Source organism: Spodoptera frugiperda, chromosome 6 (assembly GCF_023101765.2).
Source record: "Spodoptera frugiperda isolate SF20-4 chromosome 6, AGI-APGP_CSIRO_Sfru_2.0, whole genome shotgun sequence".
Taxonomy (NCBI): Eukaryota; Metazoa; Arthropoda; class Insecta; order Lepidoptera; family Noctuidae; genus Spodoptera; species Spodoptera frugiperda.
This window is the reverse complement of record NC_064217.1, coordinates 677,995-701,902: the sequence shown is the minus strand read 5'-3', so window position 1 is coordinate 701,902 and position 23,908 is coordinate 677,995. Positions and strand designations below refer to the sequence as shown.

General features: G+C 42.6%; 2 protein-coding genes across 2 annotated transcripts; both read left to right on the top strand.

Moving 5' to 3' along the window:
- Positions 1-7,999: 7,999 nt before the first annotated feature.
- On the top strand, positions 8,000-20,576 carry LOC118267508 (protein stoned-B). The gene is made up of 15 exons (XM_050694052.1): positions 8,000-8,092; positions 9,147-13,066; positions 13,134-13,302; positions 14,661-14,818; positions 14,920-15,091; positions 15,742-15,957; positions 16,083-16,227; positions 16,767-16,895; positions 16,979-17,084; positions 17,158-17,326; positions 17,659-17,773; positions 18,192-18,355; positions 18,779-18,933; positions 19,011-19,218; positions 19,299-20,576. The coding sequence occupies exons 2-15, from the start codon at positions 11,464-11,466 to the stop codon at positions 19,435-19,437; spliced, it is 3,648 nt and encodes a 1,215-aa protein (XP_050550009.1). The 5' UTR covers positions 8,000-8,092; positions 9,147-11,463; the 3' UTR covers positions 19,438-20,576.
- LOC126910791 (protein stoned-A) lies at positions 9,178-11,398 on the top strand. The gene is made up of 2 exons (XM_050694471.1): positions 9,178-11,121; positions 11,354-11,398. Exons 1-2 carry the CDS (start codon positions 9,178-9,180, stop codon positions 11,396-11,398), a joined length of 1,989 nt encoding a protein of 662 aa, XP_050550428.1.
- Positions 20,577-23,908: the final 3,332 nt, after the last annotated feature.

Genomic DNA, 23,908 nt, shown 5'->3' with positions numbered 1-23,908 from the left:
TTGTACTGTCTGACAGCTAAAAAAAGAGAGGGAAAATCGAATATCATCAAGAGAAACGAGAGAGTAGATATTATGCTATATTCTTCCACATTTGGTAGCATTATAACCTATTTTGACAAATTAGTTCATTATGTCTGCCACTAGGGGAATAATTAGCGCTGGTCGTTTTTTTTTTTCAATACGTTTTGTGCTTTCCTGTGTCAGAAACAAAGGTAAATTAATACATGTGAACATATAGACTAAATGATTGTGTATATGAAACAATTAAAGTAATTATTTACACAAACCAAATATTATATTTTTCTGGGTTTGGGTCATGGATATCAAAACAATAATAAGATTAAAAAATAATTGCCCTCAACTTTACGTTTTGTTAAACTTGTCACAATAATAAACTTGTAATAAAAAAATAACGGAAATATATTATTTTTTAAAACGTAAATCATTTATTTATTCTTAAAATTATAAAATGAAACATGATGAAAATAATGCCCGTATATATTTTTTTAAATGCTCGTTATCTTAAATGGATGGACCTTGTACTGTACGCCGCCATTTTGATACAGAAATACATTACTGTTAACGTGACGTGTCGTGGCCACGCCGCGGCACGACACGCTACGCCATGCACCACCTTGTTGTAATGTTCATATCAAATCATTTATTTTGATTGCAAATATAGGTATTAGGTTAGGTTAATATATATTTGCCGACCCACGCGACACGACACGACATGTGTGTCTCGGTCTCCAGTAAATTAATATAATAATTATGAAACCATAATGAAACTGCTGATAATCGTCGCAGTGTAGGCAGTAGGAATCTCTATCCATGGATGCCAGAATAAACTCAGAAACCAGAAATATATTTGCGTGGTCAACCGTGTACCTGACCGAATTGGGTCATAATGTAGCGACTACCCCGACATTGTTACAGACGATACGACGGTCGGGCACCCAACCGTCAATCATCTTTACGCAATGTTGCCATTATTACCGCAATTGCCGTGTTCTACGGTAATAGGGTATTACATCATTTTTTATAGTCTCAATTCAATCCTACGGTGATAATAAACTGCTAAAAAATTTACATTTTTTTTTCAATTAAGTGTATTAAAAATGCATCATATAAATATTTTGAATTTAAATTTTCGCGCGTAACACTCGACCCGTATCCCTCTCTCATGACGTCACCACGTCAGTAACGAACAAGTCATCACGAATTTAAACAATCAGCATCATCAGCTATCAGCACTAGAACGAATGACATTGACATTGACAATTGACAGAACGGACGCGTTGTTAATATGACACTATGACGTAATAGCATGGCGGCTATCGTTTCGCTTTGCAAAAGAACAGATAAAAAAGTGAAAACTGAGATGAATTGTAAAATTATTTCATTCATGAAACTATTTCATTTGTATACATTTTTTTTCTTAGAGTAAAATAGAATCATCAGAATAAACTACTAAAGTTAATTTTAGTAGTTCCATCAGTTGTTTCTTGTTGGGGGCAAACTACTTAAGGTCATCCATGTAAAGCAAGTAGGATATAATTAGACCCCTTGTCCACAAAGACTAAGCCTAGCCCTGAAGCCTCCAGTAGAGATCTGAGAGGGTTCAAGGTCAAGTAGAACCATAGTAGGCTCAGAATATTCCAATATTTTGTCAATAAATTATAATAAAAACTTAGGTACTGAATCGATTCTAATAAGATTTGTTACACAGCGGGATTAGAAAAGCTGATTTAAAAACACAAATTCTGCTAGATATCAACATTATACGCAGATGCAGTGCACATATTATACGAAGATGTCAGCATTATATAAAGCTGAAAGTTATATGCTGTAAAACATCACGCTGCGAATAATAGAAGCCGAGCAGAGCGGGTGAAACTGTACCGGGTTGCTAGTCTATAGTATGCATAATTATAAAATTATGTAAAATGAAATAAGTATCATTTGTTTTATGACTAAATAAAATATATTATAGAATATGGCGTGCCACAAGGCAGCATACTAGGGCCCACACTGTTTTTAGTTTATATTAATAGCTTATGTAATACGCGTCTTATCAACGGCAAAATAATCACTTTCGCAGATGACACGGCATTGCTTTTCTACGGGGACTCATGGGATGAAGTGTTTAGGCATGCTCAAAATGGCTTTGATCTGGTTTACAATTGGCTCAATAATAATATTCTGACACTAAATATCGAAAAAACAAAATACATGACATTCACACTCAACAAACAGGACACCCCGGCACAGCGCATTATCTCACATAATTGTAACCATAATTCTGACAACATATCGTGTACCTGCCCCCAATTACTAAGAACAACCACTATGAAATATTTAGGAGTTATAATTGATGAAGAATTAAAATTTCATAACCACATCGATGCACTAACGACTAGGATTCGGAAACTCATATACATCTTCAAATCCCTTCGCCACATTGCCGAAACTTCTTTAATAAAGATGGTATATCTAGCCCTGTGTCAATCCCTTATAACCTATTGCATCACTGCATGGGGTGGAGCCGCAAAAACAACAATCATAAAATTAGAGAGAGCACAGAGAGCCATTTTAAAGGTAAGCAGCTTCCTACCCATACGGTATCCTACCTCTGATTTATATCAACACTGTGGTGTGCTAACAGTTCGGCAATTGTTCTTTTTAAATATAATATTAAAAAAACACGCAGAGTTGACGTTTGATCCAAATGCAGCGGAAAATAAGAAAAGAAATGCAGCGGTTTGCACAGTTATCAGATGTAGAACAAGTCTGACGCAGCAGTTTTACGGATTTCTAGGTTCCCACCTTTACAATTAAATAAACAAAGATTTATTAATCTATCCTCTTAATAAATTCCAATCCAAGAAAAAACTAAAAACATGGCTTCAAAATCTCAATTACGATCCTACCGAATGTCTACTTAAACCTACAAAATAAATTAATACCTAGTATAATATTAGAGAGCTACACATATACATATATAATATTATTTACACCTATCATAATCATAATATTATTTACTTAATCTTAATCATAACGCATCCATAGTCATCAAACACTCTACACACACATACATCCTCTACACTCAACACACACTTCCACCCTTTACACTCAACACAATATACATTCATCTACTAATGTTGCATTGTCCTAATTTTTATAGTTCCTAAGTATATAGTTCCTAAGTATGTAGTTCCTAAGTTTATAGTTCTTAAGTTTAATTGTTGTAATTTCAAATGTTTAAATTTCAAATGTTTAAATTTATTATTTTATATTTTAATTTTTTATTTTTTTTTTATTTTTAACCTAAATTTGATTTAAATTTAAATATAAATGTTATCCTACAGTATTTTTTTTTTTTTTGAATTTCTAATTTTAGACATTTCAGCTCTTAATAGCCTAACTTTAGTTAATAAATTTAACTTTGGTTTAATGTTTATTAGTTTTAAGTTGTAGATAGCTACTGAGTCTATTGTTTTTTCCTTCTGAACTTAAATTTATTTTCTGATAACCCATTTCACTGATCTCATTTGTACCTGATATAGTAATTATGTAATAGTCCATTTAAGCCATAGTGTTATGTTTATATCAATTAACTATCTTAGAATTTGTCATATAATTTTACTTTATAAACAATGCGTTGCGTCGATGGGTTGGCCTGGTGATCTGTAAGACAGGTTCTACCTACAACAGACACCAGTCTCTAGTTATTATATCCAAATTGTTTGCACTGTAATATGATAATGAGAAAATAAATGAATATATATATATATATATATATTACACTAGGTATATACCTAATGAGCTGCGGACAACGTAAAAGGTTACCGGGGCTCCGGCTCAAAGCAGGAGAAGGAACGGGGTGGTTTTTAGTCAGTAAGAGTCTGACACTCCCTCCCGCCTCACCCAAGGCGGGAGAAGTCATTGGATGATTTTCCCCCTCAAAAAAAAAAAAAAAAAAAAGGTATATACCTAATACAAATATACAAATAGGGGTAAGTTTTACCTTTCACGGTAACCCTGAATTCAGAGTGACGTCATAGTGACGTAGATTTTTTGTCCCTTTCAGCGACACGCTGTGTAGGATCCTCTGTGTAGGTGAACGGTTTATTAATTTACCATCGAGATACATCTATTCTGCCTATAGACAATCGTTTCAAATCATTGGTCCATCTTATAATAGTTATTATAAAAAAATGAATCGGTTAATGTGTAGCTAAATCTCGAGAACAGTTGAACCGATTTCCCTAATAACGCTAATTCTTTTTTGTTGGGTTTGTTATTGTTAGGTAAGATTCTTATCCAAGAATAAATTAAAAAAGAAGTATATCCAAGGCGAAACTATGTTCGCGGGGTCCGCTAGAGTGTATAGATTTGAAGTAGACGGATCACCTGATGATTAGCAATCAGCGCCGCGCATGGAAACATGCATGCTGTACCTGAGGCTACGGATTCGAAGATAACTTTAACAGTTAACTCACTCGGCGAACACAACGCACGCATTGTTATTAGAGTCCGACCGAAACTGGTTTTCCAGCCGAAACCGAAACCGAAACCGAATATTCGGCCGTGGCTTTAGTTTCGGCCGAAACCGAAACCGAAACCGAAACTCACGTGGTCATGTATAAAATTACTTAGAATACTGAAATTTGGTACATTTTATCGATTATTCTGCATTAATTATTAATTAGGACATGAAATGGAAACACAGTATATTAATCTTCTTGTAATGATTTATTATTTAATATAATATAGAAAAATATTAATTAAATTTTTCAATTTTTTCAAATAAAGTTGTCATAGCAAAATGTTTATTTTATAAGTTTTAAAATTTCATAGAATTAAGTAGCTAGGAATAATTATTAATCTAAACTAACACATTATTTACAACTTAAAAATACCAAAAAAATAAGGAATAAAAACTAACTTAAAACTAAAATAAAGGCAATAGGCGTGGTTAGGTGAATGTTTATTAGTTATGAATAATCAAATTACGGCGCACGACAATTCCCGAACATGGCCGCCAAAGCGTTGCTGCGAGAAACGACGTTAGGCGAGCGTGCACGACAACTTCCGAAATCAGTTTCGGTTTCGGCAAAAATTTCGGCCAATTTTGGCCGAAACCGAAATTGTCGCCGAAACTTGATTTTTGGCCGAAACTCGGCCGAAACCGAAACCGAACTTTCGGTCGGACACTAATTGTTATATTGTTGTTTAAAGCACCAGCATAATTATCTCTGAAGATGACAAATTACAATTTTAGTAAATGCGTGCCGTTGGAGACCTTCGCAAGTTTCAAAGTTGGTATATCTATGATGTTTTTGTTGTTGGTGGTGGACGGCTATGAGGATAGTCAGAGATGTTAAAAAAGGACGTCCGTTTTTTAGTAATTAAACCTTGTTGGTATGAACAACATAAAAAGAGATTGAGAACTCTTTGTGTTGACACGTCACGTGTCACGTTGCACTCGCGCCCGCCATGTGCCAAAGACAAAGGTTTAAGTTAAGAGTCTAACAGTAGAATATGTACTTACGTATAATATATTATTAATTACGATAGGTTCCTCTGCCTACCCTTCCAACTGCATTTGCGTATGAAATTCTTAAATGGTGTTGTGGATGTCAAGTATTCAGCTAAACAGAGTGTTCGTATGAGAACGATTCTGGCTGTCGGCGAATACGAGACTGGAAGCTGAAAGTCGTCATCCCATGGAAGCTCCCGGGCCGATAGCGCCGATAGCGCCGATAGCGCCGACAGAACATGGTAGAGCACCCGCGCCTTCTCTACAGCCGACAGTGGGTCAATTGCTCTGTCAGACAAAAATAGTTCTCATCATAATTGCTCTCGTTATATTGATAATAATTGCCTTTGTTCAACTCGTGATGCTACAAGTGCCGTTACAGGTCACGTATGTCAGCCCAAGGAACTCGTAGCTAGTGCAGGTACGGACTCTGGCTGATGAGTAAAAGTAAGTAAGTATCTAATGCCCGTTTTTACCAACCTCTCTTGGTTTTATTGTCCCGTTAGTTTTGACGTATTGTAGTTACATTGTTCCTACATATATATACAATAGATAAATAGTGTATCAGAGAAATTGTAAAAAACTTCTTTTTTAAAAGAGTAACGATGGAGTTTCTTGCTCGTTCTTCTCCATTCGAAGCTACACTTTGGAACGAGCGCCTAGCTTCACTGACAGACAGACTGACGGACAATTCAATTTGACGTTTCAAAAGTGCCTTATTTAGGATTAATTGAAATAAATGCTTTGACTTTGACTTTCTCTTAAATGTTTGTGGAACCCCTAAGTTAAGTGACAGTTAACAACGTTTTGAAAACTAAGAAATGGTTTTTAGGAGTGGCTGGTGAGCACGGCCATAAGTTGTACAATACTACCTACCTAGAATATGGTAATACTTCAATGTAACTTTGTACATTGTGCAGAATGCCTACAACAATAATACCACGTGTAATAGGTATCTAAATAAAAAAAATAAAACATTACATGGTGTAACCTCTGTGAGTAGAGGGAACTACTGCTAGTCTACTTAAGTGTGAGAAAGATTTTGATGAATGCTGCAGCGTGTCTGTGTGTGATTAAAGCATATGAGAAAGAACTAATTTCGAAAATAAACACACTGTAATTCGATTCCGTATCTCTAAACATTAATAATGAGTTTTCTAAAATGTTTACGTTGTGCTGTCCATAGGCGGACCTTAGCACTACGAAATTTGTAAGTCAATTTCCGAAAAAAGGAAATGGCATTCTTATCCTACTATTTTTGACATACATTCTTTTATTATTGTTTACTAGCTGTCGCCCGCGACTTCGTCCGCGTAGCATAGTGACTAAGTGCATCAGTAAGACTCAGTACATCAGCTACCTGCTAATAAACTTCCCGTCGAAATCGGTCCAGCCATTTCAGAGATTAGCCAGAACAAACAGACAGACAAAAACTACACAAATATGATTTAGGTGTATTAAACATCATGTTATTACAATAATATTACAAACAGACACTCCAATTTTATTAATTAGTCGCCTTCAACGGACGTGTGTCCAGCTTCAGCTAATGATGGACCATACAAGGTGGAGCTCCTATTTACTTGGTACTCATTTGTGACGACATAAATCGCCACAACTTGTTCATTTTATTAAGCGATTTTAATGAAATAAACACTAAATGTTAAGGAAAGGAAGGAAAGGAAAACATCGTGATGAAACCTCGACTTATAATTTCTGAGATTGAGATAATGGCATTTGTAGAACGGGTATCGTCTTGACATGACCAAGCAAATGGCGATGCGCCGATAACGAAAAACATAATTTGCACTTCTGTAAAGGGCACTAATGGCATAAACCTGCGAAATGTTTCGGATAATCATAACTGTATTTTGTTATAGTGGGTCATCTTTGGCGACTGTACTCTATTGTATGGGCATCAGGAATGGGGTAAACTTCCAATAACTTTTGACTCAAGCAAACAAACGTCGCGTCCTACTATTAAATCAAATGATGAAATTATGTCGTTTAATTAGTAGATCCTTCATCAGACGTTGGTTACCAGTGTGGCATATTTTTAAATAATAAATAGGGAAATAATCCTAATCTTCTGTCTTTTAACTTCTTCTCTGCATTCTGTACATTAAAACTATTAAAAATAAATAGTACAGGGTGTCACTAGGTAGACAGTCTTATTGACTGAAAACCATTCCGTTCCTACCCTTGCTTCAAGCTTCGAGCCGACGGCGTATGCAAGTGGCTACTGATGGTGTATGTAATTGTTGGCAGTTATTGAAATAGAGCGCGATTACGTAAAGCACTAGAATGAGTGGGGAAGCTGACTCCGGTGACACTTGAACTTTGGGCCGGGGGTGGCGCGGCGGCGGTGGCGCGGTGACGTGGGCGGCGCGCTGCGCGGCTGCGCGCTGCGCGAGGCGGTGCGCGCGGCGCGGGTCGATGCGGCGGCCTCGGCTCAGTCGGCCGCCAGCCGCCAGCGCCCAGCAGCGCACCGAGCGCAGCCCCGCTCGCCGCCGCGATCCTAGCCGCGACTGTCCGAGTGTTGCGATGAAGGTATAGAAGCCCCCCATCCGTAGCGCGGTAGTGTATGCCTTAGCTGTAAGTAGCGGCGCGCAAGGCTCGGTACGTGTAAGCTAGCGGCCGGGGAGCGCCGCGCCCTGCCACCACCTCGCCGCGCGCCTCTCCCCGACACACAAGGGCTCCATTACCATGTATCCGACTCATGTATACCCTGGTCACTACACTCCATTCCAATACCTATATTATGTATCTACTACCAATTAGTACAATCAACTTCAGACAACAGTATATTGGGCGTCTTAGCTATGACTACAGAAAAATAGGTCTCAGTCCCCAATTCTTTCAATTTGTTATTGAGTATTTCCGGTTTTCTAAAAATGGCAGCACCCACAATATTCTCTGTTGTAAGTAGCTACACCCAGCGAGGTGCGCGGTAGTGCTCCTGCCGGATCGAGATATTTTACTATTTCCCTTTGACACACCCAGACTCATATTGGTGAAGCGAAAGAAGTATGTAAGATTCGTAATTGGCATTCCATTGTCTCTGCCTACCCCCAGGGAAGACAGGCGTGAGGTTTTGTATGTATGTAGCTCTATACGTATGTATGTTTGTATGTACACCCAACCCAAACTCATTTAATTTGTCAGTCAAAAACGAGATTCATGTGATCTTGTCCCTATACGAAGTAGATTGATATTTGGTAAAGCAGTAGGTATAGCACATATTTATGAACTACGTTCGTTGTATATGTCATGTATAGGATTCATACAATCACTTCGCAATAAATATAATCACATTATTACGTATACTTTTGGTTTCTTTGTCATAAGCATAACTGCTGAGTTCCACTTTATTCCTATTTTATACAGGTCCTGTTTGATGTAATGCCAATTTTGTCTCCTCTTTTCCATAAAATATACCTGGCAAATACGTGTCTGAAGATGTTTTTATTCTGTACCTGTCTGTACTTACTAGTACTATGCTGCAAGTAGTAACACATGGAATACCTACTTAATACTTGCAGGTGCCATTCCAAGCAGTGTCGAGTTGCATAACAAAATGTAAGTTGTGCTTTATTTGTTTCAGCAACACGAAGCATCAATAACAAAATCGTATAATGCTAAAGCTACCCAAAGGTCTTAAAAAGAAGAAAAAGGGAAAAAAGTCCAAACGTAAAGGTGAAGAAGAGCTTTTTACTGAAGAAGAATTAGAAAAGTATAGAAGAGAGCATCAGCAGCAATGTACTGACAGTGGTGAAGGTACTACCAAAGAAAATGAAGAGTGGTCTAAATTCAAAGATTTGACTACGGGCATAGATACGGTACTAAAAAAAACACAAGGTGACCTAGACCGCATCAAATCCACTTCATTTTTTCAACGCATTCCTCCAAAGCAGGCCGAACCTGAAAAAAAACAGTCTCCACCTAGGCCAGTTGTTGAAGTTACCGAAGCAGACTTCCCACAGCTTATTCAAGCTCAAACAGAAGCTGACGAAGATCGGAGTGAGTACGGCGTGACCGACGACGAGTCCGAGGAAGAGGAGCAGGACGACATCTTCGATACCTCGTACGTAGAAGCTGTAGAACGCGGGGAAGTGAAACTCGGGTACGTGCCTGACTCGCCGGAGGAATTCCAGGATGACGACATCTTCGATACATCGCACGTCGATGCTTTAATAAAGGGGCAAGAAGTCAAAACCTCCAAAGGAAAAAAGTCATTAGACATCGGAATAGCTGTTGGTGTTCTTACTGGCAGAATAGATAATGTAACGGTTACTACGAAACGATCTAAGAGAGTAATTCCTGGTGATTTATTATTAGATAATGCTGACACAAATGACGAGAGACCAACTGAAACGATTACTGTAGACGAGCCCATTGAGAAAAGTATATTGGACCTCGATGCAGACATCCCTATAACGACACCTATTGACTTAAGCGTATCACTTCACACGTCTTTGATTCAACAAACGAAAGGTGACACAGAAAAGGCGCCTGCGAAAGATTTTTTTTCTGCAGATCAACCACCGGCCGATGAAGAATTTGATGAATTTACATTGCTTGCAGCAAAATCGCTTGAAGTCAACTCAGAAGTAACAAAATTAGGAGAAACCGAAATAAAGGCGGAACCCGTTTTACAAGAGTCGTGGTCAGCTTTTGAAGCTGATAAAAATGAATTTGTGTTTGCAGAGAGCATCGTTGAAGATCAGATAGATGTGCTTGATCCATACTTAGATCAAGACGATCCGTTTGATACTAGTTTTGCGGACGCTGTAATTCCTGTGAATCAGTTTCAAGCGAATAGAGAAGCAGTAATTCTCGAAGACGACGACGACTTTGATCCGCGTTCTGAAGAAGTTCGAGTAAAATTAAACAACAGGCGTAAATCTTCAGTACGTATTCATTTAACTGATCCGTCAGGCGTCCGAGAATCCATAACGTCTGACGATATTATTGACAAAGAAGATAATCAATCAGTCCGGGATTTGTTGGGAGGTAGTACCACAGACTTAACTCAGCTAGGAGACTCGCCACTGGATCCAGTGGATATCAATAACTGTGAGATTGACCCATTTGACACTACTATTGTTGATAGCATTGTTGCTCCTGGCAAGGTAGAGTTAAAGCTTTTAGAACAAGAATTAATAAGTTCAAGTTCTTCTACAATATATAGAGTGCCAAGTGATCCTGATTTTGATCCTAGGGCGGACGAACCAAAACAAGCAGAGCGTCGAGCTTCTCGTCCTGAGAACTTAACAGTTAGTAAGAGTGTTGTGTTCAACGTTGACTCAGACGAATCATTAGGCGTCGACACAAAAGTAAAGTCGAATAAACCGGTCACACCTTACTATACTCGGGAACTTTCAATCACTGAAGACGCCAGCGAAGAAGCGGAAGCAGCGGACAGTGTACCTGATACGTTGACACGCACACGGTCTGACGAAGACTTGGCACCGAAAGTCAACTATCAAAATAAAAGAAGACATTCAGAATATTCTCGGACAAGTGACATAAAGGCTAGTGACCTGTTACATAGTGCTCAAGTTGAAGTTAAAACTAAGGTACTCACACCTTCGGAGCCAGTGCAACCGGCGACGATAATTGATCCTTTCGATACTTCTTTTGCTAGTAATATCGTTCCTTGCAAAACTGAATTAAAACTTTTAGCCAAAGAGTTTTCTTGTGAAGAAACCGATAGCTCAGAAGACACCAAGCACGATTTATTAGCTCCATCTGACGACATATTTCAAGCGAAAGCTCTAACTCCAGAACCTTCAAGCTCTAAATTGATAGATACAAACTTCGACCCATTTGACACATCTTTTGCTGGTGACCTGAATCCGGGCAAAACAGAAATAAAACTTTTAGAATCAGAGTTTTTAAACAATTAAACATTAATTAAAATGGCTTACAATCCATTCCTAAGTATGAACGAGCCGAGCGCTCCAGCCACTACGGATGTTCTTAATCCCTTTATGATTGCTGATGCGGAACCTGAGGCAATTACTTGTGAAAATCCGTTCGCTACTAGTAATCCCTTTTCTGATTTTGGTAGCGGATATGAACCACCGGCCGGAGATACTGTACCCGTAGATATTTTTAGCGGTATAGAACCGACTGGCATTGGCGCCAAGCATTACGAAGAATTTTCTGAACAAAAATCTACACCACTGGACATATTCACAAGCAGTCCAGTGGATCAAGACCGATTAGTGAAACCAACTGAACTCGATTTAGTGGCTGCTACGCTCGACCATCCATTTTCGAATGAAGAAGAAGATCAAAGTCATCATTTGCCAGCCCGACCTTTGCCACCTGAAACGCAAAATTTAATCTTAACTGTAACTGGTCAAATGGAATTTACAAGTTCACATCTTTTGGACCGCATACCCCCTACACGCACTCCGAGTCCTGTGTCGGTGCGAGACATTCATTCACCTAGCCCCACGCCGGAGCCGGAGCACGTGGATGAGCCACTAGGCGACAACTTCGATATCAATCGCAACAAACCGACACGGCCGCCGCCGGCCCGGCCGCCGCCAGCGACTCGGCCGCCCCCGCCGCGGCCGCAGCCGCCGCGCCCGCCCCCAGCAGCGCCGTTGACTCAATCAGTAGCGCCACCACCCGTGCAACAATCAGTAGCGCCACCACCCGTGCAACAATCAGATGACATTAATCTATTCGATGCACCCATGCCTGCCTCTATCAAACCTACTAAGGAGGCTATTTTAAGTCTATACACGGCACCAAAAAAAGAAGAAAAGCCCATAGATTTCTTAAGTGACGATTTATTAGATGACGTCACTCCTAATGAAACATTCAACATTCCACAACATGTTCCCGGAGAAGTAGCGACGTCTGTCGGTACTGTTCCTGGGCCAACTAGTTTCGAACCAGACGAGCTCAAATCAGTGAGTGTGACAGCAAACAATGTGTTTTCTACAACAGTAGACTCCTTAGCGGACACAGTGGCACCTATGGATTGTTCGGAGCCACAGACTGAGGACGCCACTGCGACTTGTAATACTTCCCCATTTGGAAACGCTTTGAAGGACGACTTCTCAGAGCAACCGGCCGGCATAGATGTTGAACGGAATCCTTTCGAGAATCCTATCGATTCTGTAGACGTGGCAGCCCAGTTACCTGAAGCTGTAGATATATTTGGCGTGACATCAAATGATATTGTAATGACAAGTAGTAACGAAGTTTTTAGTAACACGAAAGAAAATATTTTTGAGATTTCATCCATAAATGAAGGTCAGCTGACAGGCGAAACTCCACGCGATCCATTCAATTCGGCTCCAAGTGGAACTACTAACGCTGCTTCACTCGCGTCTCAACCACTGGACCGACAGCCGGACGTTAGTGGTTTGTCACCTTCAACTACTGCTGACTGGGGAGCCCCCACAGAAGTAACTATGCAGGATGCTTTCCCCAGTAGTCAAGATGCGTTTGACGCATTCTCAGCGAAGTTTGACGCCACTGCAGCAAATAACTTGAATTCAGGTGAGTAGCAGAGTAGCAATGTGACAGTGACTGCGCCAGCAGTTTGCCTAATAAGAGTTTGATCCAGGAGCTTGGGGCGACGACAGCAGCGCGGAGGCGGCGCCGAGCGGGTTCGAAGCGGAGGCCTTCGACCCGTTCCTCAGCATGGGCGCGCCGCCGCCGCCCGCCGCCACGCCGCGCCTCGACCACCAGCCCTCTCGTGACTCGGTGGACGACACCTTTTCAGTCTTCATAAGGTTATTCAATGATCCTTTTTTACAGATACAGATAGAGAGATAGCGCTAAACACATTCACCCCACATAACATAACTCACATTGAGGCAGAACAAAGCTCTGCTCTATTCCTTTTGATCGTAGCTTGATGTTTTATAGCCTATAGCCTTCCTAAAAAAATGCACTATTCAATACAAAAATAATTAATTCAAAATCGGTACAGTAGTTTAGGCGTAAAGCAGACACAAAGACGTGCGTTACTTTCGTATTTACATAATTTTTCACCCACTGCTTGGCTCCTATTAGTTGTAGCGTGATTTTTGATAGCCAACTATCCAACACAACAACAATTATTCAAATTGGACCAGTAATTCCGGAGAGTTCAAACAAAGAAACTCTTCAGTTTTATACATAATATATATTAGTATTTATTAGTTATTGAAAAACGTCTACTCATCAAATGTAAAAAAATAATAATTAGTAATTAATATAGTATATAATTATGTAGTAAGATAGATTTCGCTTTTAATGTTAATTTCAAAATGACCTATACTCGGAAACTCAAAAATGAAGAAACAAAAGGAAACATATAAGTATGTGATAATTTTCTTAATTACGCCTACTCATTACTAACAATAATAGGTATCTATATCTTACTTCGTTACTTTATTTACTGTTCAGATCGTTAAATGCACTTAATCTTATTTTAGACACGGTGGTCCCAAATACATAGCTGAAACATCTGGTTAGTCTATTATTTCATCGAACTTTCTTCGTTTTGGAAAATCTTGTAGGTTTGGGGGGTTTGCTAGTTTAGAAACAGTGGCTAAAGATCGGAAGAAGAGGATCCTCGGACCAGGCGAGGTGACCGACTTGGTCTATCGGGCTATCTGGAAATATACAAATACGATTTTGGCCAAAACTAAAAATGTATAATTGAGATCTCTTACTTGAAGTCTATTATATTTTTCATAAATGATTTTAATCAGGTCTGGGCTTTATAATCGATCTTCCTATAATCGATAAAAGTATCAACACAGTGTGTAGTACTTGTGTGAGCTGATTGACGCCGCACTGGTACTCAGTGGCCGTACGCTGTATTCGTTCGTGATTGTTGAAAACGGCTATCTTACAATCCGTTAACTAGTTGGATGTTGAGTGACATTTATTCAGTCAACGTTCGGCTAAGTCATTCAATTAAATGTACCTGATGACTACAATAATATGTATAGTATGTATACAGGATAAAATAATAAATAAATAAAAAACATAACCCGCCCAGATGAACAACTGCCGTGTCTGCCTGCTGGCGATACTGTACGTATCCCCGTTTCACTAAGTGGAGGTAAGAGCAATAAGTAGGATGTTTGGTGTGCGGCAGGCCGAAGGAGAGCGAGGCGGGCGGCGGGGCGGAGGGCGCGGGCGGGGGCGCCGTGCCGGTGCTGGCGCCGCCGCCGCGCCCGCAGGCGCTGCCCGAGTCCCCGCGCGCCAACCCCTTCGACAAGAGCGGGTTCGAAGAGCGCAGAGACCAAGTGTTCGGTACGAACTTATCACCACTTACCTACTTCCAATATTCTCACTACGTACCTAATTACTAGTCTACTACGACTACCAGCTCAATAATACCTATGTCTGTGCAGAGCGAGGCGAGGGCGAGGTCGGCAGCGAGGGCGACGGCGAGGGCCCGCCCACGCCGCTGTTCGATGAGGATGTGTCGCAGCCGCTGGAGGACTTCCCGCGCACCAAGTACTCGGGCCCGGGCTGGGAGATGCACTTGCGACAGCCTAATAAAAAGAAAATCACAGGACAGAGGTGAGCGCCTCACACACACACACACACACATAGAATGTGGTAGTTCATACAGAAATACAGTATCATATGACTTAAATGAAACTACAAGTAGTACTCGTCCACAGAAACATAATACAACTAAAATATATTCAACGAAAACCGAAACAGTGAGAACAACTCCATGTACGTTGACCACAGAAGAGCTGTAATGTTGCAGGTTGTCTAGGAATGTTACAGACATGCGGCGCGGCTGTTGCAATGCCGTATTTATAGTGCTTAAATTAGCTCAAAGAGAAAAACTTTTTGGCTTAACTACTGGACCTTTTTCACTCACGTTTCGTATTTTGTGAGCCAAGATTGTAACAAATATTATGTTGTTTAAATTAAGTCATATAAATTTTCTTTTACATATTATGTGAGTGAAGCGACTGGCAGACCGCTTCCATTGCATTGCAAAATATCTGTGTATTTAGTGATGTTCACACTGCTGGTGCTGGCCACTGGGCGCTGATAACGTACAGGTAGGCGGTGGAGCAGCTGCGAAGTGGGTGCTTCAGTTTGAAAACTGACATTCACCAGAGTCGATATATGATGTCTTGGAACGAACTGCCGGTTCCCACTTACAGTGAAATGTAATGTAATAATGTGAGGGATGGTGCATGGCGGTGCAGGTTCTGGAAGAAGATCTTCGTGCGCGTGGCGCTGGTGGGCGACAGCCCGGTGGTGCAGCTGTACAACAGCGCCACGGACAAGGAGCCCTTCCAGGAGCTGCCGCTGCAGGCCTGCTACTCCGTGTCCGACATCGGCGCGCAGCAGTTCGATCAGTTCGGCAAGATCTTTACCGTCAAGTTGCAGTACGTCTTCTACAAGGAGAGACCTGGCGTCAGGTACTTGGCAGTTGTTCTTGTTATTTTTACATTTTGTGTTCCACACTGCTGACGCAGAAGTCATGCGTCATGCGTCATGCTGTGTAATAGTGATGTGTGGCAGTACTAACTGTGTCCCGCGGCAGGCCGGGCCAGGTGACGAAGGCGGAGCGCATCACGAACAAGTTGTCTCAGTTCGCGGCGTACGCCATCCAGGGCGACTACCAGGGAGTCAAGGAGTTCGGCAGCGACCTGCGCAAGCTGGGCCTGCCAGTGGAACACGCGCCGCAGGTCACGACATGCTTATAATCTAATATTTCTGTATTATCTTGGATAAGTCCAAATGGTGTAATACCTACATAAAATACTTGTTTTTCGTTTATGAACAAAAATGAACGATGGAAATCAAGATAAATAAATAGGTTTTGATTTGAAATTAAAAATAAAATGTTATTTTATGTAATTTTATTAGTAAATCAATAAAAACTATGGCCAAAGATTTAACGATACTTCGCATTCAAGAACCGGAGTACATAAACCGACAGGAGATAAATAGGTACCGAATAATTAAATACAGCCCAGTTAAAAACGAATGTCAACGTTGAAATCAAACACAAATTCAGAATAAAATCAATATTAATGTCAATGCCAAAACGAATACCAAAATTAAATCAATAATATAATCAAAATTAAAACCAACAATTAAAAAGCAAAATGTTGAGGCTCTAGCGCCGTGTGGCGGTGTACCAGTTTGTATAGTTTGTGTGCGTGTAGGTAATACTGTGGAACTTGTAGCGACGGAGCAACAATCAGAGGCTTGGTGTGCGCAGGTGTCGCAGCTGTTCAAGATCGGCTCCCTGACGTACGAAGACGTGAAGCAGTTCAGTTGCTGCGTGGAGGAGGCGCTGTTCCGCCTGGCCGCGCACCGGGACCGCGCGCTCACCTACAAGATGGAGGAGGTATCGCACGCGCTGCACTCTGTGCTCACACACGCACACACACACACATACACCGACGGTACTGACCGCTCGTGGCGCTGCAGGTGCAGATCACGGCGGTGGACGAGCTGTACGTGGAGCAGGACGCGGAGGGCTCCGTGCTGAAGCAGATCGCAAGAGTGCGACTGTTCTTCCTCGGCTTCCTTAGCGGTGTGTACTCTGTCCTGTCCGGCGCGTTGCGTGCGCTGTACTGTACACTGTACACGGAATGTACACGTTGCAGGCATGCCGGACGTGGAGCTCGGGGTCAACGACCTGCGGCGGCAGGGCAAGGAGGTGGTGGGCCGGCACGACATCATCCCCGTCGTCACGGAGGAGTGGATCCGCGTCGAGGACGCAGAGTTCCACGCCTGCGTGCAGCCCGAGGAATTCACAAACACGCAGATCATCAAGTAACACCATTACTTCCTTTTCATTAGTTCTGTAGTCGTTCACGCGACGTGACAATTATTTGATTTCCATTCTATATACATACGTATAAAATATTGTAGATTGGTATGTAAAATTGTCAACATGACCTTCACTAAAGTGGCCACCGGGTAGCTTCGGGTTATTTTGACCCGCTGTGGTAACTTTGACAAAAACTTTCTATTAACGAAAACCGCACTCGATCCGGTGCATCGATCCAGAAGCTACGGAGCATAGACAATAGAAAGTGACGCAGACCGACGACAGGTCCCGCTTAAATGTTAGATGAACAATACTACAAGAACGCGGTGTGCAGGTTCAAGCCCCCGGACGCGTGCTACATCGAGCTGATGCGGTTCCGCGTGCGGCCGCCCAAGAACCGCGAGCTGCCGCTGCAGCTCAAGGCCGTGTGGTGCGTCACCGGGAACAAGGTACGTACTCGCAGCACTCGCAGCACTCGCAGCACTCGCACTGTTGGCGAAACGTTACTAACCCGATATGTCTTTCAACACTTACCTGACATTTATCAAGGAAATGGTGGCAAACTTTTATGGACATATTTTACCAACTCATGTCGGTATCATAGATAAATCTTAGGATTTATACATTGTAGTTCTAATGGGGAGATTTTTGGGTGAATTGGGCGAATCGTTTTCCACCCGGGAGATACGAGCCAGGTAGTAGTAAATAGTTAGGGTGCACCTACATTAATTAGGACTCCAGATGAAATGGGGACTGAGAATAGGTGAAATCATCCAGCGGGTGAATAAAATGGGATACACCAAAAAGATGTATAGGCATAATACGTATTACTGCCATGTATCGTATAACCGTGATGCCGTGCGGCAGGTGGAGCTGCGCGCGGACGTGCTGGTGCCGGGGTTCGCGTCGCGCAAGCTGGGCCAGGTGCCGTGCGAGGACGTGTCCGTGCGCTTCCCCATCCCCGACTGCTGGATCTACCTGTTCCGCGTCGAGAAACACTTCCGATACGGCTCCGTCAAGTCTGCGCACAGGTACTCACTATACTAACACGCTCGTGGTTCGATTATATTTTAATTTATCCGCATGCCTCACACTTTCCATGTCTTTGGCCTTATTTCAATGGCTGATTCACGTACTTATAAAATCATCTTTTGCGCCATTCATGCCATGACGTACAATATTTATAATTATTTATTTAACTTAATTTTAGGGACAACCAACAGCTATTATAATTATATAGGTAGGTATTTTTATGTGGACAGCCGTGGACACGTGGGTATTTTAGTGTCGGCCGGCGTAATACCACGGCCTCACAGAAAACAGACGTTAAACACAAAAAAAAATAACAAGAAGTCCGACACGACCGGAGAGTCGGATTATTCCTAATTAGTATCACATGTTTCTTCATTTAAGAAATAAGTTTGGTACTGAATTTCAAGTCATTCGATCGACAGGCGGACGGGCAAGATAAAAGGCATCGAGCGGTTCTTGGGAGCCGTGGACACCTTGCAGGAGTCTCTCATCGAGGTCACCTCCGGCCAGGCCAAGTACGAGCACCAGCACCGCGCCATCGTGTGGCGCATGCCGCGGCTACCCAAGGAGGGGCAAGGTGAGTCTACTCACTCGCCGTACCACCGGGCCAGGCGCTGGCCCGGGGGCGCCGAGTGACTCCGTGTGACTCCGCAGGGGCCTACACCACGCACAACCTGGTGTGCCGCATGGCGCTGACGTCGTACGACCAGGTGCCGGCCGAGCTGGCCAGCCACGCCTTCGTGGAGTTCACCATGCCCGCCACGCAGGTGTCGCACATGACGGTGCGCTCCGTGTCGCTGCAGGACCACGACGGGGACCCGCCCGAGAAGTACGTGCGCTACCTGGCGCGCCACGAGTACATGTGAGTAGACCGCGGCCACGCCGCCGTGCAGCTGCACGCCGACTGTATACGCCGGTACTAGCGAGTGGCGCGTGTTGCAGAGTGGGCATCGAGCGCACGTCGGGGCAGGCGGCGCCGGCGTACGCGCTGGCCACGGCGGGGCGCAACGCCGAGCCCGCGCCGCCGCCCGCCGCCGCGCCGCTGCCGCAGCCGCCCTCCTCCGACTCCGACTCCGACTAGGGCACCGAGAGAGACGCTTGCCCTCACACTTGCCTAGGACAAACCTAGGACTCGACGAAAATATATACGGTTTTACCAGGACTATGAGTAGTTGGTGATTGCTCTCAAAGGAGTCACAGATTGCTAAATATGTTTGTAAACTAAGATGCATTCTCCCTCTCCGTGCATCCTCTGAAGGAGCTTGGGATTAAAGTATTGAACGGTTGGCGGTGGCATGTATGTGCTGTAGCACCGCCACGTAGCCTGACTTGATCTTAAATATTAAGTACCTATGTTATATGTATAAGCAGCAAGTTACATGTATTTAACGATTTCATCGTACATTCCAAATAATCATTTTCTCGATGTATAGCCAGTATAATATCTATTTGCCGACGGGTAGCCGCAGTAGGTTAGGGTGAACACTGACCACTACTGAGCAGTGAGCAGCCCTACTGAGGCGGACGGCTGACAGCTGACAGCTCGGTATATCATGTTCCATATCTATTGTCTATTGTATGTACATAATGTGATAAAGGTCGTAAACGACTGCGGACGAAACCCCACCGTCGCTGTGTAAGTAGGAGACGCATGCCGCGCCGTGTGCTGCACGTGTAAGCAATATTGTAATGTTGGGCACACCGGCCGACTGTATGGGCCCGACGTGTGACCGTCGATGTTACTCTACGCAATAAATACGTTCCCGCGTATAGTGACGTCACAGACTGCAGCGCTGCAGCCGCCTGTAACACGACGTTGCGGTACTTAGTGGTTTACTTTGCGAGTGTACGAGTGTACTCACACATACACAGTGTAGTTAGCTGTTGTGCTGTTAGATTGTATGATAATGTATTGTTGATCTCCTGCGTACTTGCGTAGCCTCACCGTCAGCCTAACTGACTACTGACACAATAATTAATCATATTATAGTAACACTATTTAGAGGGCATTGTAAAATACAAAATGATTATTTATGTATTTAACTATTTACTCCTAAAAAATGCTAGTCGCGTTACACACAAATATATGATACTGTTATATGATATACAATTACTTAACGTGTTGTAGGCGCTGTTTGACATCTGTTGTAAGTATATTAGTACCTGCCGACCTACATCGCAGACCCTATGTTCTGTTGTGAATAAAATAAAATAACATGACTGCCTGTGTACACTTTATTACAAACCTCGCCCCCTCCTTCCCCCACCGCACAGCCGGCGAGCAGTCGGCCACTGAGTCCGACTCCACCAAGTCTCACTGGTAGGGATTGCAATCCGGTCCGGCGGATCCGGTAATCCGGCGGATCCGGCGTGTTTTTGGACCTTCCGGATCCGGTGAGTCGGCGCCGGATCCGGTGGCGGATCCGGTAAAGCAAAAAATACATTTCAATACCTAACCGAAAGAGAAATAAAATTCTGAGCTCAATATAAGTTCACAATGCGATTGTGTAGTCGTGTATTATTAACTTATTACTTGTTCAGTCAGAATATTTACCTGCTTTTTTTTGTTAAATTCAGAACGGAAATGTTTATGTATCTAGGGTATAGAGGGAAAGTTAATGCTAAAACAGAAACAGATTATGAGAAAATACTTAAAAAAGAAATGACTGTGTATGAAGTAGAAGGAGTAAAATGGAAAACACATTTCGCTGATCTACAGTTACTTGATGGCGATTAGGCAAACCAGTGTTGAGGCAGAAATGGCCTTTTTTGCCGCAGGTTATATTTGTAGTGCCATCAGAAGCAGACTAGGAGACAGTACAATAAACACTATTTGTTTTCTTAGATCGTTTTTTCAGGCACAGAATTATTTTTAATTTGAATTTTGCATTGCAGAAAATAAATGCTTCTTGTTTTGTTTCTTAGGATTATGAACTGAAGTTGTTGATTTTATAAGTACAAATTTAAAAGACTGTTTTGTTATATAACTGTGTAGATTTAAGAGTTTAATAGAATTATTATTACTTAAGTACTTTCAGATACTTACATAAATAGGTACAGCAATAAGTGAGAGTCAGACTGATTACTTTATTATTAAAAATAGTTTCATAATTTGATTTAGTACAAATAGTACCAAAAATTACAATTAATACCAAAAAATATAATTAAAAGTGATTTTATTTTCCATAAATACGTATTTTATTTTCTTTTTATACATTATTATCAAAACTATAAACCACTAAATACTAGGCCCTAAGTAACTTTAAAATCCGGCCGGATCCGTCCGGATCCGGCCGGATTAGCATCAATCCGGTGAATTCCGGCCGGATTGAAAATCATACCGGATTGCAATCCCTACTCACTGGGAGCCGCCCACTAGCCGTCGCTGCAGTGTTATATGAGTGGACATGCATGATGCCTGATAAACCTTACGCTGCCACGATGCTATCATTCGGTATTTCCGTATTTAAAAATAATATTATTACCTATGTGTAGTCAAATTAAATTTTCACTTTCTTTTTTATTTATTTTTTTAAGAGGGGAAAATCATCCAATCACTTCTCCTGCCTTGGGCGAGGCTAGAGGGAGTGTCAGACTCTTACTGAATAAAAACCACCCCGTTCCTACTTCTGCCCTTCAAACCGGATCCCCGGTAAACCCGCTACGTAGCTCGCAGTTCCGGATCAAGCATCAGCCCTACTGGGCCCCAACTGTGGTGGTCTGATAGAGGCGTCTCTTTTAGGCGCGCGCAGGACGCGACGCGCCGCACGCACTGGGACGGGTCTGGTTCTGGTCGGGCGGCGAGCTACCCTTGCTCGCCGTCCGCAGGCCCGCACTTACGGTGGCCGGAGATCATCGCGCGATCCCCGACGCCCGGAGTGTCTCTCGCGACGGCTGGGGCTTGAGGAGTTTCGTTCTCCCACGCCCCCGCCTCCTCCTTAGCTAGCATGACTGCTTCGCAAAAGGAGGAGACGGCATCCCAGTCCCCCTCGCTCCGTACCCGACCGTGGCCTGAACTAATGCCGGACGCGAGAAGTCGCCGTCGCCGACCACATCCCTGAGAACACGGCAGTGTTCAGCCCATGCAGGGCACACCGCCACCGTGTGTTCCACCGTGTCCTCCGGGCGGTCTTCACAATGATGACACCCGGGCGCTTCTTCCCAATCAGAAACAGGTCCCTGCGTCAGGTAGTAGCTGGGCAACCGGCTGCCGCGCAACGTATAGCGGGTTCTATTCCCGTACGGAACCGCTCTTTGTGTGATCCACATGATGTTGTTTCGGGCCTGGGTGTCATAATTATGTGTAAGTGAAATTGTATGTTTGTAAACGCACTTACGAACCCACGATATCTTTTTTTAACGTTAGAGTGGATAATACTAGTGTAGGTAGGAAACGTAAAGACATTATTAGTGTGGATCACACTAATAATTTCTTTACGTTTCTTGTAGATCACAAAAACAGTAGCTCCCTGCGGGAATCGAACCCTCTACACGTTGCACGGCACCTTTGAAATCAAAAGTATACTTCTCTGTGGAGTAATCATATCCATCTGTCTCATAATTTATTATGTACAATTTTTATGAGACCATAACTTAACGGCACACTATTTGTTAAAAAGTAACTGCCCGCTATAATTATACCAAAATACGAAATATATCGTTAATTACTGAGTGATTTATTATAGGAACGTATAATGGTAAGCAATCAGCGCCGCCCATGGACAACCCGCAACACTACAGTAACGAGTGCGTTGTCGTATACGAACGAGTTCGATAAATTGGACACATTCACTGGAAACACTAGGGGAGCGCTAGCTAGCTGTAACAGTAGTACCTCTACATACAGTACAGCGGACTGTACACTTGTACTCCACCAATACCAAGTAGTTAGTAGAGTAATTTTTTTTTTTTAATGGGACAAGCCCGCCACAACCTCCCATACCGCTGCAACTCCTGTAAGCCAGGATCTACAGTAGATACAAACATGAAAACACCGGAACATTGAAGTCCGGCGCGTCCCAGGGACATGAATGACTGTCTTGGATCCCGCAACGAAACAAATCAGAAGATGTTATTAGAGGAGAAGAAAAGAAAACGATAGTTTCCACTTCCCTCGGTGAATTTAATGCAGGAGACAGGATGACTTAAGCCTTAAGGCACAAAAGAGACTGCACAACTGGGAGAAGCCCAGTCGCCAAGCACCACGGAAATTTTTACTTAAAACTAAAATATTAAATGCTAATACTAAATGGGTCCTATGCGTGAGCTGTTATACTTGCTTCCAATAATAGGTATGGCAAAAACGCCTAAACGCACGGAAATTTGCTCGAGACTCCACAAGGTCCGCGTAATAAACTACACCTGATGAAACAATTAAATTATCCAACATAGCGTTACGCTCAGATTGCCAGAGACCACACTCCCAGAGAATTTGATGGGCGGATTGCTCATGTTGCAACTCCGCTGTCGAACATTGGCACCATGGTGAATCAACGAGTTTAAATGAGAAAGTTTAGTAGAGTAATACCCGTTTTCACCAACTTTATCTCTTA

Coding starts and splice junctions, on each gene's coding strand:
- LOC126910791 (XM_050694471.1), top strand. CDS start 9,178: ATGCTAAAGCTACCCAAAGGTCTTAAAAAGAAGAAAAAGGGAAAAAAG. Junction 11,122..11,353: donor AAGTTGAAGTTAAAACTAAG/GTACTCACACCT, acceptor CTAAATTGATAG/ATACAAACTTCGACCCATTT.
- LOC118267508 (XM_050694052.1), top strand. CDS start 11,464: ATGGCTTACAATCCATTCCTAAGTATGAACGAGCCGAGCGCTCCAGCC. Junction 17,774..18,191: donor GGTGCGTCACCGGGAACAAG/GTACGTACTCGC, acceptor GCCGTGCGGCAG/GTGGAGCTGCGCGCGGACGT. Junction 18,356..18,778: donor TCCGTCAAGTCTGCGCACAG/GTACTCACTATA, acceptor TTCGATCGACAG/GCGGACGGGCAAGATAAAAG.